The sequence below is a fragment of the Mytilus trossulus genome, chromosome 10 (genome assembly GCF_036588685.1).
Source record: "Mytilus trossulus isolate FHL-02 chromosome 10, PNRI_Mtr1.1.1.hap1, whole genome shotgun sequence".
In the NCBI taxonomy this organism is placed as follows: domain Eukaryota; kingdom Metazoa; phylum Mollusca; class Bivalvia; order Mytilida; family Mytilidae; genus Mytilus; species Mytilus trossulus.
Window position 1 is genome coordinate 12240679 of NC_086382.1, and position 23420 is coordinate 12264098.

At 31.5% G+C, this 23420-nt stretch overlaps 1 protein-coding gene across 3 annotated transcripts; it reads left to right on the plus strand.

Annotated features, from left to right (window-relative positions):
- Positions 1-1311: 1311 nt before the first annotated feature.
- LOC134686862 (ankyrin-1-like) lies at positions 1312-19406 on the plus strand. Of its 3 annotated transcripts, none has more exons than XM_063546673.1 (5): positions 1312-1381; positions 4690-4943; positions 6374-6588; positions 10766-10910; positions 14758-19406. In XM_063546673.1, exons 2-5 carry the CDS (start codon positions 4694-4696, stop codon positions 18288-18290), a joined length of 4143 nt encoding a protein of 1380 aa, XP_063402743.1. In that variant the 5' UTR covers positions 1312-1381; positions 4690-4693; the 3' UTR covers positions 18291-19406. The 3 variants fall into 3 exon arrangements, with proteins under 3 accessions (XP_063402743.1, XP_063402745.1, XP_063402744.1); XM_063546675.1 differs by having other exon boundaries at positions 1318-1385; XM_063546674.1 differs by lacking the exon at positions 1312-1381 and adding an exon at positions 2544-2661.
- The last annotated feature ends 4014 nt before the right edge of the window (positions 19407-23420 follow it).

The window sequence follows — 23420 nt, forward strand, 5'->3', positions numbered from 1 at the left end:
TTATACTTTCATAACTTAAGTTGTGGCTTTGTCATTGCTTAATTCATGCTTCATTTTGTCACTATATATTGCATTGCTTTTATATATTATGTTGCTTTGTGTTAGTTACTTTATGTTGCTTTGTGTTAATTTGTGTTGCTTTGTGTTAATTTATGATGATTTGTGTTACTTAATACTGCATTTTTTAGTTAATGTTGCTTCATGTCATTTTATGTTGCTGCTTTGAGCCAGCTAATTATTGTGTTGCTTTTGTCTTATTTTTAAATAATGATTTGAGAAAAAGTTATTTGTTTACTAAAACTATACAGTGTTGTGAAGTTACACTTTGTATCTACTTTAACAAAAGCTAAAATAAGAATATATTTCTTTTGACAGGTAATATATTGGAATGAACTGGAAGGCCAAACAGAGAACACACACCTTGAAAAGTATGACTTAACAGTGAAGGAATTGAAAAATGACATAAGTGAAAGGACTTTAAAGATTATGTAAGTGTTCTTCAATAAATATAAATTGAAATAATTCTAGATGTTATCTTTTGAAAATACAAGGAAAACTTTGACACGTAGGAGTATGTCCATGATGGACTCCAAATGACCCTTCAAATCAAAAATATACCTTGAAAATAAAAAATAGAAAATAATGTGATGCTAAAATCTGAAGAGTTAGAAATAATGAATGAAAAACATAAAGAATCCAGACACATGATCTCAGAAAGTAAGAATAACAAATAAAAATAACATTAACGGTACCAATTTTCCTGCACCAGATGCGCATTTTGACAATACATGTCTCTTCAGTGATGCTGTTGACCAAAATATTTGAAATCCATAGCTTATTTAAAGGTTGAAGAGCTATAATGAAAAAGGTCCAAAAAGTATAGCCAAATCCGTGAAAGGAATCAGAGCTATATAATATATAACAAATAAAGCTTCCCATTCAGACAGTTTTAAAAGAGGTAATTTTAATTTTATTTGTAGAAAAAAAACTTAGAATTTATTTTAAAAAATGTTGATGATATAAAAATAAAATCATTAAAATATTCTATCGAAGAATTATGTGATCACAATTTGTTCAATTGTTCTTTTCTGTCAACATAATATTTTTTCTTTATTTTTCAGATATTGATTTAAGAAAGAGACTATAGTTTATTTTAATCAAACTTTTTACAGTAAGTAATAAAAATGAATAAGAGTTATCTCTCTTTGCCAAGTCAATTTTTTGGAAATGCCTATTTGTTACTATATAAAGAACCTTCAATAACGTCCATAAAATAGCATCCAATCAAAAAGTGTAATATTTACAATTTAGGTGAAGGTCTCCAGGTGAATATTTCATGAAGAAAACAAGATTTTAGTGAAGTTGAATTATTTTTCCTGAAGTAGGTAACGTATAGAATTTCAACATTCGTAAAATTTAAAACAAACATTTTTCCGTTTTATAATTTCTTTTTTTTGAAAATAGCCTTTTCTATCTTGAAATCAAAAATAAATCACAAAAGATCACTACGTTTATCACAGTTTTAATGCGTTGCATTAAACATATTAGCATTATTTACTACTGAATGCCAGAATGTACAAATCTCAATCAGTTCTTTATCATTTTACCAGCCAATTTATGTAATTAAACTGACTGATCTGTTAATTTAAGGGTAAACCATGGAGACGGATGGGGGGAGGGGGTGTGGGGTAATGTTTCTTTTGATAATGATCTTCTTCACCTGTGTCAAAGTATAAACAGACGGGAATGTGATTTGACTTCCATTAAAATAACTCTCCGTAAGAGACTTTGACGGAAGTTTTAAACTTGCTTAGTTTATGTAATCGAATAAATCAATTCTTTTTAAGGCCAACAATAGACTGTTTCATAGAAAATATCACGGCTGGCCTATTTTTGATTTTTCAAGCTTAGCCTTACATCAATAATTAATTGCCTATCAAAGATTGATCAATATGGTTCAAATTGTCCCGTTTACCGGATAAAAGTCTCAACGTTAAGTTTTTTAATCGATTGTGTCTAAGCATTACACGTTTGTATTTGATGTTGCCTTCCAACAGTTTATATACCTATGTGCAATTATTTTCTTACAGAACCACATGTCATTCTTTTAAAGAATCAACCAAGTTTCAATGAAATTAGCTTCAAGAATAATCACTTGTTTAATTAGGACATTATTTTACAGAATTAAAATGCAAACTATACATTTTCTAAACATTTAATGTGTTTTGATAGTTATCGTGTGCAGCGGATTAAGGTATCTTCCGATTATTAGACTGAATTATTAATTTCAAGTATCGATGATATATATATATTTTGATTTAAAACCTCAGTCAGTTTACTTCATTTTGGAAGAAAAAGAAAAACAAATAAAAATTGTTTGAAAAGGATAATTTCGAATAATTTCTCGAACTTTTTTTAGACTAAACTGTTTTGATACACTTGTTAAAATATTCATGTGAGCATTCAAGTATATCAAAACAAACTAGCCTTTTAAAAATATGTAATACAGTATTAAACAAATATTATGCGTAGAATACAATAGATATAGATGGATAACCTTCACATGAGGAAATGGTTTAATATGAAGATACTTGAAAATATTCAGTTTAAAAATAGAAATTGCGTATCACATATTTCCCATCAAAACATCTGACGAAACATGTAAGTTATTTCATCTCTTATTCATGTCTTTATTTCTTTTTTGGTTTGTGTTTGTTTGTTTACATTTGAAACTGAACAGAATTGGCATTTTTGTTTCAACAAAGATTTCTGTATTACTGTGTGTTTGTTTTTCTACATTGTCTAGAGGTATGGGGAAAAGGTTGAGATCTCACAAAACATGTTTAACCCCACAGCATTTTGCGCCTGTCCCAAGTCAGGAGCATCTGGTCTTTGTTAATCTTGTATGATTTTTAATTTTAGTTCTTGTTTATGTTTTGGCGTTTAGTGCAGCCTCCATTATCACTGAACTAGTACACGTTAGTGTGTTAGCTGAAGCACGACTCTCGCTGTTTGGAACACCCATTGCACGACTTCGGGTGCATGATATTCTCGCTGTGTTGAAAACCCATTAGTGGCCTTCGGCTGTTTTTTACTTTTTGGTGGGGTTATGTCTCATTGACAAATTCCCCATTTCTGTTCTCAATTGTATTAGTCGTCTTTCGTTTAAAAAATATACATGTGGCTGTACTGATTAATTAATTTGTTTTATTATATAGAGACGAACTATTAAATTGTAAAGAATATTTTAACAAGCAATATTATAATGATCATACAATTGGCAAATAAAATACAAACTTACTTTCGATACATGATTCTCTATCAAAAAATAACATATGGAGTACAGTTTCCAACTCTCCCTATGCCCGTTTCATGGTGCCCTTGGTTTTTTAATGGATCGACTATATTCCATTTTTTATTTGCTTTCGTTATGATCCAAATTCAAATTTCTTGATAAAAATGCGCGCGCAACGTAATAAACTGAATAGATGAAAATAGGCAATAGGGTTACTTGTCAATAATAGCTGATCAGTAATCTCCTTTTTAAATTTGTGTTGTCTCATACATGTATTGTTATTTATGTCTTTCAATGTATGTTTTGTGTATACCGATACTATCTGTAATCCTTAACTTGTGTGTTTTTAGTAAAATGGTTTGTTTTAAGATTGTAACACAGTGATGACTGCTGTACCCATATTTTGACTATTTTATTTATTATGTTTGTTTTGTTCACGCATCGTTGTAAATATAACGGAATTTGATGAGACTGTCGTAAAAGTGAGAGGTTTAGCGCTATAAAACCAGGTTCAACCAACCACTTTCTACATTTGAAAATGCCTGTACCAAGTCAGTAATATGACAATTATTGTCCATTCGTTTGATGTATTTTGTCATTTGATTTTGCCATGTGATTAGGAACTTTCCAATTGAATTTTCCTCGGAGTTCAGTATTTTTGGGATTTTACGTTCTGAAATGGAAACTTTCTTATACATAATCTGTTAAAAAAATATATGGTAACAATATAGTTATACCTTAATTATTCTCAAGTTATGAGTTTAAAAATTTTCTTTATCCACAGTAACTTCAGTTGAATGCAACTTTTCTTTAGATTACAATTTCACAGCGGTTGATTTCAACTCAAATAAAGCTGCTATAATTCTATCACATTATTTGGAATGTACCAACACTGACTATGTAAAAAGTTTCTTTATTATACCACGAGTTTGTATTACTTATCATTTGCGATTGATATGTAACCTATATTCTCTCAATCGACAGTCAACCATCAATATCACATCTTTTTTTAATATAACTCATCGGTGGTCTCGTGGTAGCGTGCTCATAGTTGCCCGTTTTCCCTACATACAACATGTATAACGTAAATATGTACATAGAAAATATAAATAACGATACTTAATAACAAAGAGCATTACGATCATTTAAACGGAAAAGGACGTTGAAGACAGAAAATATGATAATCAAGTAGTGTAGCAGACAAAAGACAAAATATTGTTTTACTTTCATTAAATCTGTTTCTGTAACAATTAAAAGTTATGTTGTAAATCCACTAATCTATAACGACATACCAAGACGAAAAATAGTCTATCATAAAAAAAAATATTGCATTGAACTTCAAGCTAAAATATTTCTGAAAGCCAATATTTATATCTAATATATTTTTTTTTCAGAATTATGGCCGATTCTTCTGAACAAAAACACAGAAAGATATCTGTATTAACACCCGAAGAAATAAACTACCTTCGAATAGCAAATTTGATTCTTAGAGTGGCACCAACTGCTGTAAGAGTTAAGTTTGACAAAGAGCTTAATCCTACAGTATTACAGAAAACACTCAATCAAAGCAGATGGAATAAGTTAGACCCACTGAAAAACAAGAGAATAATAAATAAAGCTCAGTGGGATTTAATCTTTCCAAAGTCAGGTAAATGGACTTCATCAACAAATAAGGTTTTCTATTGGCAAAATTATCTAGCTCTTACGTGTCTAAGTACATAATATATTTGAAGCATGATAAGCATCATAATAAAGGAAAACAATGATTTAAAAAATCCTACTTTGAGTACAATAAATGATGTACTGTACGGGGTTTTGTTCTAACTCGTATAACAAAACACCGTCCAAATGGATTGCACAAAATCAGTATATTGGTATTTACAACAGGATAATCTTTTGAATCACATACTTACCAGACGTGCGAGAAATTTGCCATTTACAGTATTTTATTGTAAACCGCACGGTAGACAATGATTAAACTTAAAATAGAAGTTTTGAACTTTTCATTATTCAAATGCTGATACAGAAAATATCATGACAATGACAATCGCAATGAGTTGTATATGTAATTCTGATTACCTCTAACTTACTCAGCTAACAAAACAAATTATGTGATAAACTTTTACATTTTTATAGAAATGAAAAATATTATAGCGTATAATTAGATACTGGGTCAATACCCCTAATGAGTAATGTCCCTTAAACTTAGGAAAGAACCTACTGATAGAAATCTACGCAATTATATTAAACATGATTGTATTTTTAATAATGACTTAAACAGTTTATAGGGTGTTTTTTTAAGCAGAAGACCGTGCAACAAAGATATTAACTTTTTGGGGGTTATCAATGTTTCTAATGAACTGAATTTTAAGATAATTTGACTAGTATGTGAAAATGAAGTTTTTATTCTTGTTGGGGGTTTTCTAGCTTACTGGCGTACCCAACACTATGCGAATGTGTTCATAAAACATATTATTTACATCTTTTGATAACAGTTTTTATTTTCAACAATATGCCTTCCCGTCTTTTCTTTGATATAATTGCTCACTTGCTAAAATATGAATTTTAAAATTCCCAAACGTTGGTATTAACAGACGACATACCTGTAACGATAACATCAAGAGACAGATGAAGATATCACTGACTTACAATCAACAGTATCTAACAGAAGTAGAGTTCCATAATGTAAATCAAAAATTACATCACTTGTCTCAATTGTTACAATTTTATTTATTTAGAATTATAAGGATGTTCTATAGCCAAAATGATAATGAAAGCAAGATGCATACATGAAAAGACTTAAAAACCTATCGAGCACTTTAAATCTCTCACTTTGCAAACTGCGACCGGATTCGACCATCTTCTGTTAGAAGAAAACCAACGATAAGTGTTAACATATGGATAATTATTCAAGCATGGAATCCTCATACAAGAAATAGTATTAAAATAGTATTAAAGAAGGACGATGGAAATGCGCCCCGATTTTGTTTTTTGTCCATGGATTTATGAGTTTTGAACAGCGGTATACTACTGTTGCCTTTATGTAGTTATTTAGTAGTAAAATAAATTCCATTTCAGGCAAAGCGTGTTCAACAACTTTCGATTTGACTCTGATGATTTGTCTGATTAGAAACCTAACACCAATATCAGTAGGAGATTTATTGCCAGTCACTTCAGATACAAGTGAAGGAGCAGATTTATGCAGGCTAAAGCATTACAGGAACATGATAGCTCATTGGGATGGTACACTATCGGACAAAACATTTGAGGAGTGCTGGACCGATATAAGTCAGGTATTATCAACTATTTGATTGGATAAGGGTGCTGGATCAGTACACATCAATTGTTTTTTTCTAAATAAATTATCTTCAAAAAATTACTACTCTTGCAAAAGAGTTTGAAAAGTTGAATAATATATGATAAAGAAATAAATTATTTGAACCAAACTATGTAACGAATTTGACATTTTTTAACATCCTTTAAATCCTTCTCCTTTATTTAGTGCAATATCTTTACTGAGACCTTTTAATGAAAATGTAATATTATTTTATATAACTGAGGATTATCGAAGAAAAGAACTACATTAACTTTCATTTGTTGTAAAAAGAAGATAGACGTAAACTTTTTTTTATAAATCAATAAAAAAGAAGCCTTTTTCAATAACGACTACGAATATTTGAAGTGGCTGTATTTAGTTAAAGAAAACAGTATTAAACTGGTATTTATTAGTCATAAATCGATTGAGAGAAAACAAATCCGGAAAACCAGAGGAAAACACATGAGCTATAAGAGAAAGACAAATGATCAACAAGCACATCGAAGTGTAACAAAAGCAAAAGTCCACACTCATAGAAACGAACTATTTGATAACAATTGCCATATTCCTGACTTGGTACAAGACATTAAAAAAAAAGTGGTGTGATGAACATGGTATAATGGCTAGCCATACCTACCACTTTATCACAATTTTAAAACAATATCGTTTAAATGACAACACTACGTGACAGAAATAAAGCAAAAACATACGCAACATTAATTACATGAAAAACGCAGAAAACGAAGAAACAAAAAATATAATAGTCGACAAAATATGCAAACCGCAGAACAACAACGAACATATTCCATCAACGACGAACACCACAGAATATCACAAACAGTGACACGTTTGCTTAACTGACAAGCAATCTAGAAATTTATACATTATTTGCACAATATTCGTAAACAAATTTCATGACAATGATGTTATGGAAAGGCAATTTTTACAACCATTTGGAGTACAAACGATAAGAAATAACAGCTCACCCAACCAAAACCATAACAGAATCATTAAACAAATACATGAATGTGAAATTTACAAAACAACAAGACACTTTGTGTAGCTGTCATATTCAAGAATATGTCAATGATGGTATTAAAAGGCTATTTAATAATGATTTTGACCACAAACGATTAAACATAACACATTACTCATCTGAAACCATAACAGAAACAACAAAATTAAATACATTAATGTTGGATGTATAAAATACCGAGACATGTCGTAATACAAATTCACACTCGGTTTAACAGTTATATTCGGGAATAGGTTACATTCTCAACTTAGACATGTTAGAAGACATACAACATAGATCACAATCTGAGACGTGGTAAAAATGTCATTAGTTAGTTAAAACACAGACACATTGTATCGATTAACCAATTCATGATGGTTTTCGTAAAATTTGCCTAGTGTCATTTTAAACCTTTCCTCAGTATAAATCTGTTGTAGCAGTTTCTGCGTAAGGAGTACACTACTGTATATGAAATCAGTATAGTGTGAACTCGCGAGAGCTTAACGTATCAATTGAGATATACACACACCATACGACGTAGCAGAGGATATGTAATAACTGCTGAGAAATGGAAAATTGATAATTTGGAAGTTGAAATCATCACGTTTATCTTAGACTTGAAAAGTAGTTCATCTGTGTAAATATTGAAAAGATCAATTAAGGTTTGAAGCAGCCCTCCTTGTATCAATAGTATCCTTTATTTTCAAGTTCACTGGGATGTATGAGATGCAAGTACTGCATGAAATAGTGATTCGGTGATAGAACATCATCAATATATCTAAAAGTAAAATTAATAATTTGTAAGGTGCTTTTTCTTTTTGTCTTTTAGAAGGTTCTGAATGAATAAATGATTTTATTCAGGATTTTCTTCTCATTCGCAACCATTTAGTTTCGGTCAGTGCTTGCTTAAGATTGTTTTCTTTTTATCGGGGACTTATGGTTTAAAATTCACTTTCGATTGAATTTAATGTTGAATCTAATGATAAACTGGTTAAATATATAGATATAGCAACCAAATTTAGTTTGTTCTCCTCTACAACAATTCTTATATGAAGACAGTTGACGATTCCTCATCTGACATTTAACTAAACGCATGATTAAACAGGTACTCTTGGACCGTTTTGCTCCAATTCATGTATGTACACGGTTCCAAAACATGAAAATAATATTTTATAAATTTCGATTTGTTAGTTTATCTAACATATGTTCCATAGTTTTTTTAATCTACAAATTTGAATTTACTCTATATTATGACCGCGTTTAACAGGTCATTACGTTTTAGTGTTAACTGTCATTTCACCCATATCAAATGATAATCCTCGAACATGTTGATGCCTCAAAAACATATCGTCATTTCGGTAATGATTTGACAAAATTGTTGATACAATGACACCGATGGATTGTTATAATCGTCATATAAGAGGGACGAAAGATATCAAAGGGACAGTCAAACTCATAAATCTAAACCAAACTGACAACGCCATGGCCAAAAATGAAAAAGACAAACAGAAAAACAATAGTACATATGACACAACACAGAAAACCAAAAAATAAACAACACGAACCCCACCAAAAACTAGGGGTGATCTCAGGTGCTCCGGAAGGGTAAGCAGATCCTGCTTCACATGTGACACCCGTCGTGTTGCTTATGTGATTACAAATCCGGTAAATAGTCTAATTCGGTGGGTCACATTCATGAAAGGGAAGGGGATTGTAGTTACGACGTAAGGAACATATCCGATATCATTTGTGAAACGGTTATTCCATAACGGTCAACCAACTTGTGACGGCGTCCGTAAAATTTACGATGGGATGATTTCAACTTCACCATTTGGAACTCTTGGTTTAATAGCTTCCTTGTGAGCAGTAACCCTCTATCAAGAAAATCATGATAGGAAATGCAAGCACGGGAATATCGTATCAATTGGGAGATATATACCCCGTATGCAGGTGCTGCTGGAATGTTTCTACTTAGAAATGGAAAGTTCACAACTGGAAAGCTGAAATCATCTCTTTTGTCGTAAAGTTTTGTTTTCAACCGACCCTCATTGTCAATTTCTAGATGTAAGTCAAGATATGAAGCCGACTTAACTGTATCTGTAGTATCCTTTATCTCCAATTCGATGGGATAGATGCGTTCCACATAGTCACCCAATTTTGAATTGTTTAGTGAAAGAACGTCATCTATATAGCGGAAAGTAGAGTTAAATGATATTGCTAACTTCTTATCTTTCTTCCTAAGAAGTTCCTGCATGAAGTCAGCCTCATAATAATAAAGAAACAAGTCGGCAAGTAGAGGGGCACAGTTTGTTCCCATTGGGATGCCGACAGTCTGTTGAAAAACACGTCCTCCGAACGTTACAAATATGTTGTCAATCAAGAAATCAAGCATCTTGATAATATCGGTTTCAGTATGATTTATCCCTCCCTAAGACAAGATACTTGTATCTACGTTGGCCATTCTTTTTTATGAAGCAAAGTAATACCAACTCTTTCAATTTGTCTTTTGGTTTGGAATGTGGAATACTTGTGTAAAGAGTAGAAAAGTCAAATGTTTTAATACTGTTACAAGATGAAAGAGAGTTAGATTGTATGTACTCTAAAAGATCTTTGGAATTTTTAAGTATCCACATCTGATTCACGCCACCTCTAGAATAGGCAGTTTCACATATCTTTCTCGTCAAATGATTATATTATTGTCTGTTAAAAAAATCAAAGCTATCAATGAAATATTTTGAAAAGAAAATAATTACAGATTCGAAAATAAAATTAGGAAAGAAGTTATTGCAGGTAAAGTTGTATTGCCATATACAGTTTGTGACATATAACAACAACAAAAACAAATAAAGACAATAGCTAAGTAACTCAATATATATTTACAAATTCAGGTAAATATTAAAGGGTTCCCTGTCCTCAGTTCCATTGACTTTTTTATAAAGGATCCTAGTGTATTCATTTGTGTTTGTGTTGATGGGTTAAGTAGATGATAACACAATTTAGGAAAAGATAACAGAATGATAATTTAGTCTTTTCAATGGGGAATTATCATACTGAAACTTAAATATTTAGACGCAATATTCTTCATTTGGACTTATTTTCGTATGAAATAACTAGACCTATACCTACTTTATTTCACAAGGCAATTACAAGATTAGGTGGTACTAGCTTTGTACAGACTTGCAGTGACTTAAAAGTCAGCTTATTGAACAATAGTGATAAGGAGATACTGAAAGAAATAAAAAATATAGAGAGATCTAGTGATCCAGTTCCAAAAGGTGTACGAAGTATGTATATGTCTTCCTTTACTAGTAATTTTATAAGTAACTATATATAATTTATCAAATAACAAATAAGAATGAAACATATCGACATCAAAGAAAAAACGTGTTATTGTAAGTCAATTTTGCATTGAAGGGTAACCGGCTATGTAAAGTATGTAGAATAGACCATGTTATTTAAAAACAAATTGCAAAACACTGTGAAAGAGAAGGTGTAACATAGAAAATGCTTTCACGAACAGTTATAACTAAATTTTCAAACTAAACAGACACAATTATCATCTATACTATTAAACGAGAAGACCTCATTTTGTGTGTCTCTTCTCTTCCTCCCACAATGAATTAATCATCAGGCCTCTGTGTTCTATAGGTACCATGCATAGTCGTATTTGTCATCCATTCTTATGACTATACAGTTTGGGTTATTTTGGGAGAAAAACGAAGATTAAGGCGTGCAAATATTGCTTCCGTCATCAAACCGCTTTTCATGTCACACATGACTTCCGGTTTCAACATTGAGAACCAATCGTATGACAGATAACAAAAAAGAAAAATAAATAAGACAATCAGAGCGTTGTCTATATCGTGATTTTTATATCGTAAGCACCACTACTTTTACACTTCGGTTTTAACCTAAACATAATTTTCATCGGTTCTCGGACGGGGAAAGGACAATTATTTTTGCGTAAATCTGCATGTATACTAAGATTGTTATAATATATAGAGACTCCCTATATAATATAGCAGTGAGTTTCCGTCATCAAACCGACTTTTTAGTCAGTGACATGACTACCGCTTTTAACATTGATAACCAATCGTATGATAGATAAAAAAAAAATGAATAAATACGCAAACCAGAGAGTTTTCCATATCGTTGTTTTTAGATCGTAAGAACCACTACTGTTATACCTCGGTTTTAACTTGCTCACAATTTTCCTAAGTACTTGGACGGGGACAAGACAATTATTTTCACGTTTATATGCATAATCCCCATGAATACTATGATTAAATACTATTATAATATATAGAGACTCTCTATAATATAGCAGTGATCGCCACGAAGAAGAAACTTTATAGAATTAATAGTTAATAGAAAATTAAATACACTTTAATATTTATAATATAGATACGTATGTTCAAATTATACAGAAACGCGAAAATTATGGAATATAACAGAAAACAAAATAATAACGGACTTTGAATAAAAAGAGAAATATTGTCCTGTCTCCATGTACCTATTTGACTTTTGATATCATTTCTTGAATTCTCCAGACATATTTTTCTTTTACAAAAAGTCAGCCTTAAATAGTTTTTCGCTTTTAAATGTAAGTCAAACAGGACTTACGGTTTTAAATTTGCAAATACATTTCATAAGAGTACTCGAGGACAGGACAATAATTATTGCGTTGATAGAGACTCTCCAAATAATATAGCAGTGATCGTCTAGGAGAATAAATTCATAGTTAATAGCAAATACACTTTATTTATAGTATACGTATGTTCATAGTAGACAGAAACGCAAACATAATGGAACCTAACAGAAAAAAATAACGGACTTTGGAAACAAGGGAGAGGACTCAAACTGTTTCTAAGTACCTATGAATTTCAAATTTTCAAACGTGTTGTTTTTCCATTTTTAATACCTTTTTTGAAATTCTCCAGATATGAAATCTTTTACTGAAATTCTCAAGACACATTATCTCACATGCTCTAATGCCCGCGATTTCGCGGGTGTGTTCTAGCGTCTTTGAATTAAAAAGCCACAGGATAAACTTCCATATAATGGTGCGACAGTCTGTTCAGGAATTAAAAAAACAGATGGTTGAATTTCTTATTAGAAATTTTCAATAAGATGACAAACGTACTTAACTCGACTTACATACATTTGTATCTGATATGAACTTCTTTAAATCTTGTTACAAACGTCGGTCGCCCATGGTTAAACATTATAAAAGTCTTTTAGAATCATAAACTGACCGTTTAGACAATATTGAATAATTAAATAATATTATGAAAAATTATATAAATAATGTACTTTTAATTAATCACATTGATCTCCAGTATTCCCCCTAAATTTTCACGTATTCCTCATAGATCATACGATCGATTTGAGTTATCTTTCGTTGCTTTGATAACGACAATTATTTATCATCATACTTTGCAAGTGAACGCTCTCCTATTTTTAAATTTAAAGATAAAAATTCGACATTAACGTTGAATTTTTAAAAGATTTAAAAATTGCTCTGTCCTGTTTTGTTTGACAGGGATGACAGGTAAAAAATGCACAATATTATATATCCCTTGAGCTACATTAATTTATAGTATTTCATTTTTGTTATTGATAACCAGCTTATAAATCTGTAGGGGTTTAGGAAGGGGGGTTACTGATTTTTTATTACTTCATAAATCATTAAAGTGCTTGTGCCTATAAGTAAGAAATATGAAAAACAATAAAACGATAAATTTTCAGTGCACGATGCGCTCAAAATGATACCATTTTTCTGTTCGATTTTTCCCCAATGCAATGGGACCATGATGTAAGGCTATAAATGTTCAATGCATATGTAGTTTTAATGTGCATATTTCGGACGAAAAGATTAATATGAACCTGACTTTGTATTAGACCAAAACGCTGATCCAATTTTTTTACGTGCTTGTTCACAATGTAGTATTCCTGGAAAAAGTAAAATAACAAAAATACCAAACTCCTAGAAAAATCTAAAACGGAAAGTCCGTAATCCGAAAGACATATTATCATACCTTGACTCATTATTCTGACCCTGGACCGACCAATCGTTGTTTTTGCTCCTTGTTATAGCATGCTAAGCAAGGAGACAGTCAATCTTTAATTTGAATCGGTCGATGATCAAATCCAAGACCACCTGCACTCGACGTGAGGGCACTTCCATAAGACCATCGAGACAGTTATGTATATTCAAGATACAAATACAAATATACATATACATATAATCATGTATATTGTGATCACTTCGGTCATGCGTCAGTGAAATAGGCAGGGATACGTTCAGATAGATTGGCTATGTCAAAATGTCATTTTATTGGAAATCTCTTTAAGAACATAGTTTGATGAAAACAAGAACATCAGAATAGAATTTAATATGAGCTATCTAAAGTATTTAGTAATTCACGAAAAAGTCTGAAATGACATGTAAAAAAGAGTCAAAATGCAAAGCAACATTTTTTGTTATTCACAGACAACTCCGTCATGCTACATTCGCAGTGTTAACTGATATGTTAAAGCTTAAATACGTGAATTCATTGTATCTTTTTATTGCAAATAGTGATAACAAAACACCACTCTAAATAGCTGCTTGAGAAAATAAAATTGAGTTGACGAAAATATTCCTTAAATACAAGAACAAGATTTTCATTCAAAAATTAGGAAACACCGCACTACGTAGCTTAACACAAAGCACTACACAACCTGTTCAACGTAAAGGGAGGCGTTATTTGCCAATCTTCATATCATCCGTGAAATTTTTAACGGATGTTAGCATTGAAACCAATAAACAAAGATTTAAAACAAAGACATATTTGTCCGCGTGTAAATTTTTTTATACCTTATACTTTTGACTTCTAATTAGACTGTAATATCTTGTTATGCAATAATAAAAACGCATAAAATGAAAATTCTGATGATAGATATATTTTTTTTGTATTAATCCGCTGTAAACACAAATATTAAAAATAACCTTTAATTACAGTGACAGAATAATAAAAAGGGTTCTAGTTAAAACTCTATTATACTTAGAAAGTAATCTTTATGATCATACCTTTACTTAATATAAAAGACTGTTTGAATCCTAAACCTAAATTTTCTGCGTCACTTCAGAAATAAATGGAGAACTTATTGACGAATGGGAAAAGGTCAAAGTAGCAGAAACAAGTGCTATCAAACGCATAGCTGAACTCATTGAAACAGAAAACTTTGTGGTGGCAGTAGGATCCTCTGGGTGTGGTAAATCTACTGCAATCCATTACGTGGCTCTCCAATTATATCATCAGCAGAGTTATGATATAATACCTGTATATAGTCCAGAGGAAGTTAGACAATATTATAATCACGAATGTAAACAGGTTTATATAATTGATGATATATGTGGCAAAGCTACCATTGATACAAATATTATTAATAATTGGTATAGGCAATCAAACGAAATCCAAAAAATATTAATAGATCAGAAAGTTAAAATATTATCCTCTTGTAGAATTCATATATTTCAAGATCGTTTATTCAAAAATCTTTCTTCGCTATCCCCTAAACCATGTGATTTGATAAAAGATTACAAATTGACCTGTGATGAAAGAAAGACTATAGCTAGTATTTATTTAACAAAAGATGAAATGAAAATGATAGAAAACATTTTTAGTATCGAAGTTGGGAAAAAAAACATCGAAATCTCATTTGAACAGTTTGATTGTTTTCCTCTTCTATGTAGCATTTATTCCACACAAAAATGTAACAATATTTTAGATTTTTTTAGGAATCCTGTGCAAGTTGTGATAAATGACTTGAATCTTTTAATAGATGCTAATGATCAAAAAACAATTGCTGTACTAATGCTTTTGATCGTTTATAATAATACTATAAACGACAATTTGTTATCTCGAACTTCGGGCATAAAACAGGTTCTTGAAGCTATTTCTGATAATTTCCATTTGCAACAATGCTTTTCAATTCAGTGTGTTAAATCAGAACTAGATAATTTGAACCAGTCTTACGTTAAAAAGATAGGACACAATTACACAGTTAAACATGACAAACTATATGAAATTTTAGTCTTGTTTTTAAGTGAACACAAGTTCGATGTTTTACTTGATCTTGCACACACGAATACAATACGTGACATGTTTGTACTGGAGTCATCAAACGAAGCAGAAAGTGATAGTGTTGGCCATGTAAACACTTTTGTTAACGTCTCGAGAGATAAAGAAGATAGCTATTTCGATCGTCTTATAAGAGATATAAACGATGGATTCATAAAAAATGTTTTAAATAATAAACAAATGAAATTTCCTTACTTTCGCAACATCATAATTAAAAGATTTAAAAGCGAATCAAATACAGTAAGCGTATTAAATAACCTTCCTAAATATGTCTCATCGTCATTGTTCATAGCAATGGTTCGTCTCGGTTCTTGCGAAATGGCTGCAATTTTGATAGATCATGTTGATTCAGATATTGCGTTCAGAGATGCCTTGCAAACTGCAACAGATACAGGATCAACAAATATTGTGAAATTATTATTAGAGCATAATATTGATCCTCAATGTATCAATATTATAAACGGAGAACAAAAGGCTCCATTATTTGAAGCATCGAAAAAAGGTTATATTGAGATTGTTGAATTATTGCTTAAATATGGAGCTGATCCCGATATACGTCTTGATAGGGATTTACCATATGCATACATTCCTGTTATAAAAGGGAAACCTCTTTCCCATTCCAAGGATTACGAATCGCCTCTTCATGTCGCTATTGAAAATGAACATTCTGATATCGTAAAAGTTTTGCTGCATCACAATGCAGACGCGAACATTGATGGATGGGACGGGACTCCTCTGTACCTAGCTGTAATGAAAAGAAATACTGAAGTAGTAAAATCTTTGTTAATTCACAAAGCGAACCCCAATCATACCACAGATCATAATAAACCCGTTTTATATATATCTGCAGAAAATGGGGATTTTGAAATAGTTAAATTACTGCTTGATAACGAAGCTAATCCTAATCTTACTTTTCATGAGAACAATAAGTCACCTCTTCATAATGCTGTAGAAAAAAATTATATTGAAATTGTTAAATTACTGTTATCGCATAACGCCAATCCTTATACTTTGGATAAACAAAATAAATCACCAATCTTTACTGCTTTGGCCCTCGGAAACATTGATGTATTTCTTTTAATGACAAAAATGCTAAACACTGTACCGGTTGATGCTGAACATATCTGGGCAATTATTTTGTATTTTGCTTCATTTCATGGAAGAATAGATACACTTATATCACTTTTGGTGGAGAAAAACATTGATGGTAACAATAATAATTATAGTGAATACAAACAAACGCCGTTGTACATTGCCTCGGAGGTCGGAAACTTTCTTGTGGTTTTTATACTTTTAGAACATAAGTGTGATCCTAATATTGCTGATATGTTTAATGAAACACCGCTGCTCATAGCGTCATACATGGGTCATACTGATATTGTAAAACTGCTTTTAGACGCAGAGGGTGATCCCAATATCTCCAACATTTACAAACAAACACCTTTACACATGGCATCAAGTTTAGGTCATACGGAGATTGTAAAATTGTTGTTAGAAAACAACAGTTACCCGAATACTATTAATATGGACGGTGAAACTTCTTTATTTATTGCGGCATCAAAAGGTCATGCAGAAATTGTTAACTTTTTATTAGAAAATGGTGGTGACCCTTATATTAGTAATAAATTCAACCAAACACCACTCCATGAAGCTTCATATCAAGGTCATTCTGAAACTGTAAAAGTATTGTTAGAACATAATGCTGATCCTGCTATCAGCGACAAAGAAAATGATAGTCCTCTTTATACAACATTGTTTGAAGGCCAGAGAAGGGTTATGGATGTATTGTTTAAACACAATCGGGACTCTAATATCCGAGCATGGTATCATAAAACACCTTTATGTATAGCTACTTCACTTGGTTATACAGAGATTGTTAGACTGTTGTTAAAATACGATACCAGCTCTAAATGCAAAAACAAAATATTCTTAGACAACAGTTACCTATTTGTTTTTGGTCCATTTATTCAAACACCACTACTTCACGTCACGTTTATGGGGTATACTGAAATTTTAAAGCTATATTTAGAGCATTCCTGGGATCCTAATATTGCAAACCGCGATAACCAAACACCACTCTATATGGCTGCTTTTAAAAATAATGCTGAGGCTGCGAAAATATTACTTGAATTTGGATGCAACCCCAACATTTCTTCGAGGTCCAAAATAACACCGCTTTTCGTAGCTTCTGCCAATGGTTATACTGAAATTGTAAAACTATTATTGGAACATAATTGTAATACTAATATAGTAGATGTACATGGAACAACGTCCATCTATAAAGCCTCAGAAAACGGCCATGTCGATGCTGTAAAACTCTTGTTAGAATACAATAGTGATCCAAATATTTGTAATAATTTAAGTGAAACGCCTCTTCATGTTTCTGCTTTAACTGGTTGTGTTGAAATTGTGAAATTGTTATTAGCCAGCAAGTGCAATCCGAACATTTTCAATTCAAAAAATGAACAACCTGTAGATATTGCTAAAAGAAGAGGGCATACAGACATTTTGAATTTGTTACAAAATCCGACTACATAAGTCCAATGATTATCTATAAGGCAAAATATAGTTTATTATGTGTAACGTGTATAGTATATTACTACAAATTAAGCAATGGTCGTTATTTTTATTAAATTCTTTAACAAGGCAAAGTTTCTGCTGATCTTATGGTGTTTTCTTAATATTATTTGACTAATGGGATAAAAAATTGATGGATGTGTTATATTTAATACCATTACCTTCTGTCATTTTCCTTTGATAAATCTAGAAATTATTTTTAGAAATACTAAGTCAGAAATGATCCAAGAGGCTTTTTATCTTAAACATGTTAAAGTTTAATTTGTGTCTGCAAATGTTATTTGGTGTAATTTTAGTATGGTCGTAATACAGGCTAAATACAGTTGATAATATGCTGTTAAATGGCTTGATGTAGTATCAGCTTTTAAATATTTTAAGATAAAAAAAATTGGCAGCTTATTCTTTATTGTATTACTTATTATTGTTTCTCGTGTATCTGCGTTCTTTGATTATGATTGATCAGTTGTTTCCTTTCATTCTAATCAAATGTTCTATGTATCTATAGTTATTCCTGTGAAATTAGATTGAAATCATTAAGTGATCATATATTTTTTTTATTTAAATATGTGATTTTGTTGTCATTCTTTATCCAAACTGTAAAATGGTCTGATGCGTCACATGTATACAATCGTATATATGATCAATTTATTTTTTATGACATGTTTCATTCATATGGATTTTTACGGGTGTCTTTAACAGAAGAATAGTTTAAAAAAAAAATTCAAGAAATTAGACAGATATACATTTTTTCGTTTATACATGTTATAGTTCGATTAGAATTCCTTTGACTTTTAATTCATCTAAACAAAATACTGCTTTTTCGACATATTTTATCCCCGAGATGAGAGGGATCAAAATAAGCAAGATAAAACTTTAATCTCTGTTTTAAAAAATTCCAATTTACTGCAGATGTCAGCATCGCTTTACCGTGTATTCATCTATTGAAATTACATGTAGTAGATGTTTCTGAATATAACTTTTTCATGAAAAGATTGTATATGTATTTTTGTATATATTTGTATGGTATTAATTGTCTTCGCATGAATAAATTATTTATTAAAAGTGGAAAAAACTTCATCTCATGTTATTAAAAAATAGCCTTGCATTCTTCGCATTTCCATGATTATTCTAAATCGTTCTTTTCACTTTTTTGAGAGTCTTTCAAAACGTACCGAGACCTATCTAAATCAATTACTTAATAATACTCTAAAAAGGATCACTGGAATTACCAAATTACACATAAAAAGAGCAAACTAAAGCAATTATACAACAGAAATTTTATACAACTATGCTTTCCATGCTACACAGGGGAACAATTGATCAGTATGCTGGAGTTTCTCATTGACACCATATTTATTAAATTTGGAGGCAGAGGTTGTCAACAAGTTGTCGGCTTTCCTATGGGAACGAAATGTTTACCTTTCCTTGTCGATGGCTTCTTATTTTGATCTAAGTCGTAGTTCCTTTAGACACTTTTCAAAAACCAAGACGATCAAAGAAGACAGATCATGTTATTTCATATTCAGATATGTCGATGTTGTTCTTTACATTTACAATCCAAACTTTTCTGATTGGGTTCAATTAATATATTTACAGAACTAGAAAGTAAAGACACAACAGACATGTTTTTTTCTGTTTAAATTTTAGACTTATACTTCTAAATTGACATTAGCAGTCATCTCAGTACTAGAATCTATGACAAACGACACGATTTCATTTTTGAAATTATCAGTTTCCTCCACCTTAGTAGCAACTTATCAACTTGCCCTTTTATAAAACGTCACAGATGTCTTAGAAGAAAGTTGATAAACCAGGGTTATGTCATAACACATCGCGTTCTCTTTCTATAAAGGTTCATCTGAAGATATCAAGACCTTGTTGCTAAATATTCCGTATCAACTTCACAATTAATACATAACGGTCAATAAATGTTTAATATCCTAATTACATGTTATAGCTAGTGTTCTTTTATTTGTCATTGTCAATTATTAAACTTTACTGTTTTGTCCATTTTTGGTAATATCCTTTTGGCATGGCTCGGTAGTTATGCATCGATATCCCGCCACTGTGTTTTTGTCTATGATCAGTCGTTTGTATTCTTGTTTTTTTTCAGTTTTTTGTCTATATGCAATTTTAGTTTTTCTTTACTGACATATTTGTTTCTTTTTATAATGAATAATCAATGTTGACTGCTGTATCTCTATTTTTGTCATTTTTTGCCTATAATGTCTGTCATACAAATGAGAGGTTTTGGTAGCTGTAAACCAGGTTTTATACACCCATTTTTACAATAAAAAATGCCTGTACCAAGTCAGGAATATGAGTATCGTTTTTCTTTCGTTTGATGTGTTTGAGCTTTTGAATTTGCCAATGATAATGGATTTTTCTGATTTGATTTTCGATATTTGTGTTATTTTATTGTTTACATGTTTTATTACGAACTCAGCTTTATCAACTTTATAAAGACCCGTCAAAATTGCATTTAATTGATAAATTCAACAACACTTTCCGTTATCTTGATGATATTTGTTCGTTAAATTATCAGGCATTTTCTCAATATACTGCTGAAATTTACCCCATGGAACTTACTTCACATACTAGTAAATCAAATTTAAACGGTAATAACTGTCCTTTCCTAGATTTAGATATTTCGGTTTTAAAGGGGAAACTTCACACTACAATTTACGACAAAAGGGATGTTTTTTCGTTCCCTATTGTTAATTTTCCATTTGTAGATGGTGATGCTCCTTTCGCACCATCTTACGGTGTTTATATTTCACAGCTCGTTCGCTATGCCCGTGTCTGTTGTGACGTTTTTGATTTTAACGACCGTATTAATCTATGTATTACTGGTATAAAGTAAAATCACAAAAATACTGAACTCCAATCGAAGAGTCCATAATCACATGGCAAAATCAAATTCCGTCATATTTACAATGATGCGCGAACTAAACTGACATAAAAAATAAAATAGTCAAAATAGTTTAAATTATCTAACCAGGGATATCGTTACCATAAATTACTTAAAACCTTTACTAATTTTTTCCACAGATATAAATATTTGGCTTTGAAGTTAGGTTGTACCTTTAGACAACTTATTTCAAACGAAATAGCACATTCTAATTTTTTACGGAAATGTTGTTAACCGTGCCCGGAAATTTAGAAATTATCCTTGTAAACTTATTCTAAAAGGTTACCAATTCAACACTGAGATCATTGAATATTGTTTTAATTGGTATAAATATTAATTTTGTTAACAGTAAATTAAAAGCTACTAAATATAACTAGTATGTTAAATACATATACACATTCATGGATCTACAATCTGTCGAAACCTGTATCTTGGCATTGCAAAAGGTCATGTTTTTCTCTGACGTCTTTACGCTAAATCCATTGGATGTTGGATGTGTACGGATTGATAATTTAGTCTTAGATGCATGATTTTTGTATAGTTGTTAGTGGCTTTGAACTAGCTATCAGATAACTACCAGTACTCTCAGATCTGTTCCTAGCTTCCTCGTGTCTTTTTGTTGTAGGGATGTAAAGTACCCGGCCACGTAATTTTGTCCATCTGATGAGTTAAGCCTTTTTAAACGGATTTTTATAGATCGTTCTTATGTTGTACTGTTATACCACTGTCCCAGGTTAGAGGGAGGGTTGGAATCCCGCTAACATGTTAAACCCCGCCACATTATGTATGTATGTGCCCCTGTCCTGAGTCAGGAGCCTGTAATTCAGTGGTTGTCGTTTGTTTATGTGTTACATATTTGTTTTTCGTTCATTTTTTGTACATAAATAAGGCCGTCAGTTTTCACGTTTGAAATGTTTACATTGTCATTTCGGGGCCTTGTATAGCTGAATATGCGGTATGGGCTTTGCTTATTGTTGAAGGCCGTACGGTGACCAATAGTTGTCAATTTCTGTGTCATTTTGGTCTTTCGTGGAGAGTTGTCTCATTGGCATTCATACCACATCTTTTTTTTAATCACTTTACAAAAATGTAGATACTTTTATGTTGCAACTAATTTTAAAAAAAGAACTTGTCTTTGACCATTTTTCTTTCTTCTGTATGTCCTCGGTAGAGTCCAAAACTGAACAGGCATATCATAGAGATTGTCTAACTAATGTAGTAAATGTAATCCAAATGTGCTGTTTTTTTTGCTGCAGAAATTTTGTTTTTGTGTTCTGATTGGTTTGGTACCCTGTGCATTTTGTCTTTTCAACATGTTTGAGCATGTGACCATGTGAAATGTTGTTGTTGTTGGTAATTATTTTTCATTTCAGTTTATGGTCAAGATATTTCATTTGTCTAGATGAAAGGCTAATTTCTCCTTGGTTTTTTTTTCAGTGAACATAGTTGTCAATTTCAATTATTTAATGTGACTGCAACATGTCCAGTGGCAAATATTTCATGTATGTTCAGGACGAAAACAAGTAGGCGATAATAGAATAAGTAGGTCCTGCGATATGGGATCGACAGGGATAACGGACGATGAAAACAATCGCAAAATAAGAATATGTTGAGCAGAGCCAGAAATTTCGCCTTGCAACAAGCCACCTGTGGAACACTTATAGAGTTGTTTCGAGTGTTCGTAACGTGTAGATATTATGGCACTCTCTCGTCACGAGGCATCATAATCAATGCTTCCATTCTGACCTGCCTACTTTTACATTCATCACAACAAAATATACACCTCATGTAGGCATGGGTTTTACTTCCGGTCGGAGGTAATGAGTTTGGTTGTAGCTATCGTTTTTATTTTTAGACTCGAATGGAACTTGTGGAAGGATGCATGTCAAGACTGTTTTTAAATTTCTTTGGTTTAGTCTGATCTCTGCTTTCTGATATATGTTTGTTTTATTCTTTTAAAACATGTTAAATGATGTTATTGTTTAATTGTCGTGATTTCACTTTTGATAAAAATCCAGAACTTCTTCATATTAGAAAATCCGTTCTCGTCTGGATTTATAGTAGTTCAACTACTTGCTATGCATTGCCAGAATGATAGTCTGAGCTGCTTGTGTACCTTTTGTTTAAGTTGTTAAAGTTTGTTTTCATATTGTCATTTTTATATTTTCAACTCTTTATGC